Genomic DNA, 6,912 nt, shown 5'->3' on the forward strand with positions numbered 1-6,912 from the left:
CCCCGTTCACCAACAGGGCCTTGATCAAGGCGGCGCTTGACGTCGATACGCCGACCGCCCACAGCGCTTCACGCAACACGGCACAGCATCCCGCCACCAGCGGAGTGGCCATGCTTGTGCCGGCGAGAAACATCCATAATTCATCCTCTGTAGGGCCACCTCGCTGACGGGCTGCCTCCGTGATGGCCGGGTCCCGTGAGCAGGCACTGAGTATTGGAACCCCAGGGGCGACAACGTCGGGTTTGATAAGACCATCGGTTGTCGGGCCTCGTGAGCTGAACTCAGCCACCTTATCCGGCTTTCCAGGGCGTCCATCTGGGTCGTACTTGAAGCCCTTGGCAGTCCTGCTAGAGTACGTGGCACCGACACTTATGCAGTTTGCGGCGCCGCTGGTGCTTCCAATGTGGGCATTGGTTGCCGACAGTTCCATTCCATCGTTGCCGGCGGCAAACAAGATAACATCTTTGCTACTCGTCAGCCTTCAATTTCGGAGTCTCGTAGTTAAACGGCCTCGACTTACGATCTTGGTTCTTCCAGACAAAGGCGTCCAGCGCATTTGCGTCCGAGTCATACCCAATTTGCTGTCCGATCCATCCCGGGCCCCAAGAGTTGGTGGCAATACGGGCCTTGTGCTGGTTGAAGGGTTCGTCATATTCTTTTCCATAAGGCGGCTGGAAGAGGTCCCACAAATTAGCGCCAACGTCCAGGCCGCCGCGCGTGTCAAGGAGAGACTGCATGACCATCAATGCCTCAGGGGCAGTCCCCTTGATCGCTCCGCCCATCTTCACAGAGGTGTGGCTACCTAGGACGGAGCCCGCTACATGTGTTCCATGACCGTCATAGTCGTTCGTTTTTCCGCTCCTCTTCCGCCCCACGGAAACAAGGTCGACCACGCGGTTTGTAAATGCTGGATGGCAGTCTTCCTTCCGGCCCTCATCAAAACCCGTGTCCGCAATGACCACGATTTGGTCTTTTCCAGTGTAGGTAGTGTGTGGGGGTTCTACTGCACCGAATCCCATGTCGTTGCGGGCGGTGTTGTTGAAAAACTTTTTGGGGACCACCTTCTCGATTGTCTTAACTGCATCAACTTCTTCCAGTTTGGAAATTGTGTCGGCATCAACATCGAGCCTGATTATGTTGTGTTTCACGTCGATATCGTCTGGGGTGAGGCCAGTCTTTGTTGTGATTTGCGTGACGACGTCGTTTACGTTGTTCTCTCCTTTGTGAAGCACGACGTCGACTTTGTACTTCCGCGGAGTCGAGTCACCCTGTTCGCCGGCTTGGACGGCTTCTTTAAGAGCCGTAGTGGTCTTCACGTGGCGTGGATAAACACTGGCCTGGACACCTAGCTGTCTGATGGGTTCGAGGTCGGAGGGTACATAACGGCAGAGATATGTGTTGTTTCCAAGATACTCGGTGATTGTTACGCCCTTGGCAGCCAGGTCCTCTTTCCGGCTCTTACTGATGGTTTCAGTGCTCGAGATGTAGATGTACTTTGTGCCGCTGGCATCTGGTGACGGCGCCTCGCTAGCCGTCAAGAGCACGTTTCCGTTAACCGTAAGGGGTGTTGCCATTGTGACTGGCGAGTGCCGTTGGATGCCGAATGGTTGAGTAGTGGCAGTAAATATGACTGTCTCTGAGATAACAGAAGATCTACCAAGCAAACTTGGTCACTTAGAGCTGCATTTATGAGATGATCTTGATTTCGCTGTGGTGGCTCACGACCCGAGGCCGGGAGGGAGTTGGGGGCCAAGGCTGGAATGAAGTGGAGAGAGCGTCCTTCAGCTGACGACTTTCAGTCAGCCGCAGTGTTGCAACGAGGTCAGTTACCACAAATGGACGTAGCAGTTTGGAAAATGGAAACGGGGAATTTCAGCAGTTCGGAGGTGGCGGGTTCGAGAGCCATGGTGTTCTCGCCCAGTGGCTGCTCGAGCATGCAACGATAGCCTCACACCAGACAGATCAAGCGTAAACCCAAAACAGTTGCTAGATTAGGCTTATTTACCACGCTGTTTAGCCTTTTTTATATTCGCGGCCCAGAGGTGAGAATACCGGCTTCGACCACCACGTCATGCCAAGACATACGGCGCGGAGCGCTTGCACACTACGCAGCACACGCGCTGGTGTTCTGGCATGCGAGTCAAGGATTCTTAATGTACCGGAAGTGTCCAGTACATATGTTGTACGTGTAGAGTGTCCATCTGGAGATGGACGCACTGGGCGCAAAGTCGCCCAGTGAATTGATGTACATGTAGGGAGCAAGTCTCGACTTCAGACGGAAGAATACTAGTCGCGTCAGGAATATCACTGGGGGAGCTGCTGAAGCTTGCGCCACGTGGCGCTGAGCTCTTCCCCGGGCGACATGCTCCGACAGAGCTTCTCTCAGTCTCACTCAGACATAGCGAAGCGGTCAGCGCCACGGCCGTCAACCGGCACCGAGAGCGTAGTCGTTCCAGCGCAAGTGCGATTGAGTGTGTATTACTAGTTGAATAGTGGCACGATGCATTCCGTCAGCTTTGGTTTGTAGGAAACCACATGCCACGAAATTCTAAGTCACTATCCTCTGTGCTTGAGGAATGCTTTTACCTTGCCTCCACTGTATAGCGTTCGAGCTAGCTCGTCTTGCTCGTTTGCCTTCACACCTCGTTGCTCGATCTCTCGCAAGGCAGTAGTCAGGTCCATATTCGAAGCCTTCACAATCATGCTGCTGATACCAATCTTTAATGCAACGTAAACAAGGGTGAATATACTACTGGGAAGATAGTTGCTGAAGAATGTGGCGGTATTCCAATTGTTTTTGGCGAACACCGGCCAGCCGCTGACTAGCAGTACGGTGCTGATGACGATCAAGATCCAATACGTTCCAAACACACTGAATCTGCTCCTCCACGGTAAGGATGAGTGACTGATCCCCAGCGCTTTCATCCCCGCCCAAAACCGGAAATAGGTGATGGCGATGCAATCCCATGTGATGATGCCTCTTAAGGCGGTAAGATTAACTAGGTAATTGAAAACTTTCCCCGAGCTACACCCGATGGCGAGGAAGGCAAGCAGGCTCAAACTCCAAGTGGCCAGAACGGCAATCCATGGGCAGCCCAATTTGTTCGTGGTCTGCAATATCTTGGGAGCTGTACCGCTACCCGCCATTGCATGCAGAGTCCGCGACGCCATAAAACTGTCTGACACACCTGCCGATAGTGCAGACGGGACGATGCAGGCATTGATGAGGCTCGGAAGCACCTTGATGCCAGCCGTTTCTATAGCAATGACATATGGACTCGCTGCGGCTGTTGAAGACAAGCCAAGGCAGGACTCGTTCGACGGAACGATGATGCTGACGCAGAAGGCTGCCAAAAAGTAGAAGAGAACGACACGAACCCAGGTGGCCTTCAGAGCCGTGGGAATAAGCTTTCGAGGGTTTCGAGTCTCTGTAGCAACCAAAGCCAACAATTCCGCTCCTATTGAAGAAAACGCAGCTGGAGAAGGAGGCCAGGAACTGGCCAAAAAGTCCTTCGATGCCACTGTATGGCACAAAGGGGCCGGGGTTCCTCCAGTACTTGAATCCAATTTACGTGTGGTCTGGGCCACCGCCTGCGTCAAGGACAATGGACAGAATGATGAGGCCAATAATCGTCAAGACCTTTATCGTTGACATATAAAACTCGACTTCAGCGTAGACCCTAGGGCCACATGAGTTTACTCCGAGAGCAGTAAGCGGGCTCAGCGCTATCCAGACACCAGAAGGAATCGCTTCAGTCCAGTAAGTGATGAGCACCGCGACGGCGGAAGGGCCCGGCAGCCGATATGAGAGACCAGCAGTACCAGTAATTCCAGGACATGGCCGCAGCCAGAGACGTGTCGACGAAGCGCCCCGACAGTCTCATATGGGCTGCAACCACCGGGAGATAGGTGACCATCTCTCCAGTACATAGCATGACGCAATACACGACGGAGCAAATGAAGGCAAAAGCCAAAGCAAGGCCCACGGGCCCGGCGGTGGTGAGGGCAGAGCCAATGCCTAGGAAGATGCCAGACCCTATGACTGAACCCAGACTGATGAATGTCAAGTGACGTGTGTTGAGCTTTTGGTGCAGGCCTTCATTGTCGTTGGGGTTCTGCTCGCTTCGACGTGAAGTTTGGTCATTGATTGCCGTGTTGATGCCCACAACATCGAAACCGGCACTCTCTTTCTCGGGGTCCCAAGCCATCACTGATGGGATTGTGAACGACGGCAATAACGCAAACGAAAGGCCCCACCGATGCGGTCACGACAGTTTTCGCGAGGTATGACGTGGCATGCAAGTTCGACACATAGAACATATCTAATTGAAGGTTAGCCCAGACTCACCTAGTGCTCAACCTCACAAAGAAATCGTGTGGACCATCACATCAGCGTTGTTCAAAATGAAACAGAGATCCAACAGGCACGCAATGTCCAGTTTGAGTCTGTGAAAGGTTATATCGGGCCGACAGCCGAATCGGCATGACCAACGAGACTCCATGTCGCCTGTCGGAGGTCCCTCACGGCCAGATGTCCAAGTCAGACCAACAACGGGGTCGGCAGGCCCGACAAAAGAAGAGACACTTGGGAGCCAAGAGAAAATGTCCCCGACATCGGCTCGGCTTGCAGGACTTTAGGCCCGGAGTCTGTCCATGCACTCGAAGACTCATACTTAACCCCTCCATGCGGGGTCTCGAAACCCCGACATCTGGACCCCGCGATCACAAATACTCGTCTCGGCAATATCCGTTGGCTGCACGGACGAGCAATCGCTGTATCTAAGGTGCTCGACACCAAGTCCTGTTTCGATGATGGGAAACATGGCTGAGTCCGCGTTCTGGATTGAGACGGAAGACTGGCATACTGCTGGCGAACCTTTCCGCATCGTCGACAAGCTTCCTACAGGACATCTCCCCGACTTGCCCAGTGTCGCTCAGCGGCGGTCCCATGTCATAGCAACGCCGGGCCACCCCTTAGACGAACTGCGCAAGTCGTTATGTCACGAGCCTCGCGGTCACGCCGACATGTATGGCGGTTTCATCACACCTCCCGACGATTCGGGTGCCCACTTTGGAGTTCTGTTCTGGCACAAAGACGGGTTCTCCACAGCCTGCGGGCATGGGACAATTGCTCTGGGATATTGGGCCGTGTCTCACGATATCGTCAAGGTCCCGGAGTGTGAAGGAACGGTTGACGTAGTCGTCGATGTCCCATCAGGGCGAGTACTTGCCCGTGTGGCCGTCTCGCATGGAAAGCCAGTCGATGCCGACTTCATCAATGTGACTAGCTTTCAGCTGGCAAAGTCGGTTCCCGTGGCGCTGTCTTCAAACGGAATCAACATTACCCTCGATTTGGCTTTCGGCGGCGCAGTCTACGCTGTGTTGGACGCAGCTCAAGTCGGGCTCACTGTCGAGCGCAAGAACACCAGCCGCTTTATCCAGCTCGGCAGAGAAATCAAGGCCTCGCTCGGCACCAAAGCCCACTACGACGCCTACGACTGCTATGGTGTTATTTTCTTCGACGAGGAGAGCGACTGTCGAGACAATCCGAATAGCATCTCTCAGAGGAACGTTACAATCTTTGCAGATGGACAGGTGGATCGTTCTCCTTGTGGATCTGGGACATGTGCAAGAGTAGCCATGTTGTTTGCGCAGGGAAGAATACAGCCAGGATGCTCGAAGCTTTTGCATAGTTCTATAATCGGGTCGCGATTCGAGGCGGACATTGTCTCCGAGGCCATCAGTCCCATTGAGGGCTTTCCTGCATGCGTCCCGCGTGTCAAGGGTCAGGCCAACTTGGTCGGAAGGATGAAGTTCTTCATCGACCCTGACGAGATGCTCTTTCCAGGCTTTCTGCTGCGGTAGCGGCAGCTTCGGAAGGAGAGTATTGTAATCAAGACTCTGATATTATTTTGTGCCTAGCAATTTATGTTAATTGAGTGCTTGACGTATGTCAACTTGCTAAGTTGAGCACTTTGGCAACATTCTTCCAGAACAGGGCCAGCGAATGTTCACCGGGCCTGGCATCCTCCATCACGCCCAGGAAGAAGCCGCCCAAACCATTAGGGTGGCAGCCCACCATATAGCAAAGCCTGAGAGTCGGGCAATGCCGTCATCACGAACCAGACCGAAGAGTCGGCCCCACCTACCGACCTGTTTGCTTACATGTATCTCTTCTGTTGGGATCACGTCCCGAGTCGGAACCATTCGATGATGGCGGTGTGGTTTCCTGTGAATTGGAGCCCTTTCAGCAGGGCGCGAGGCGTGACTGCATCAGCGCCACTATTAGAGGATTGCGACGGACGGCGTGAGGACGAGAACTGGCTGCTCCCATTTGACGCTCTGTGCTCAGAAATGATCCAATCTCGGCTCGATTTGTCTGCCTGGGGTAGGTGTTGCCTTTGCTGTAGTGCAAAGGGCTTGGCCCAACGCAAATGCGTTGGAGTGGCACGGGTAGGGACGCAATGTCACCGATTGTCCAGGGCGTACACGGCCGCACACAAACGAGTTCCATGACATCAAATGATGCGAGCTATGATTGCCTTGGCTAGGTCTATTCAATGGAGCAGGCATCAAGTTTGGGACCGGAACAGGCAAGCCTTGTAGACAAGGGGCCATGTCGAGCAAAGAACATTGAACTGTGCAGAGCTTGACGGCATATAACCGACGAAACGATGCCGGCGAGTGAATGAGGCATTGGCCTTGACTATCTCGGGGCGGGGGCATCTTTGTAAACATGCAAGCAATTCAGTTCCGCCATACAGCGCACGCCTGCTACTCCCGAAAACATGGTGCTGCACGATCTTTTCCCGCTTTCTAAGCAGGAGCGAGACATATTAGAAACCAGGCCTTTCTTCATAATCAAGGGAACGATTCATTCGGGTCCACAAATGTTTTAGTGCTCACCATGTC

At 53.7% G+C, this 6,912-nt stretch overlaps 2 protein-coding genes across 2 annotated transcripts; one reads left to right on the top strand and one right to left on the bottom strand.

The window, feature by feature from the left end:
• Window positions 1-467: 467 nt before the first annotated feature.
• On the bottom strand, window positions 468-1,574 carry PLICBS_000302 (uncharacterized protein; the record flags this gene model as incomplete). The annotated part of the gene is made up of 1 exon (XM_018318714.2): window positions 468-1,574. The coding sequence occupies one exon, from the start codon at window positions 1,572-1,574 to the stop codon at window positions 468-470; it is 1,107 nt and encodes a 368-aa protein (XP_018184239.2).
• Window positions 1,575-4,821: 3,247 nt separating this feature from the next.
• On the top strand, window positions 4,822-5,865 carry PLICBS_000303 (uncharacterized protein; the record flags this gene model as incomplete). The annotated part of the gene is made up of 1 exon (XM_018318712.2): window positions 4,822-5,865. One exon carries the CDS (start codon window positions 4,822-4,824, stop codon window positions 5,863-5,865), a length of 1,044 nt encoding a protein of 347 aa, XP_018184237.2.
• Window positions 5,866-6,912: the final 1,047 nt, after the last annotated feature.

The sequence above is a fragment of the Purpureocillium lilacinum genome (genome assembly GCF_023168085.1).
Source record: "Purpureocillium lilacinum CBS 284.36 DNA, scaffold_1, whole genome shotgun sequence".
Classification (NCBI taxonomy): Eukaryota; Fungi; Ascomycota; class Sordariomycetes; order Hypocreales; family Ophiocordycipitaceae; genus Purpureocillium; species Purpureocillium lilacinum.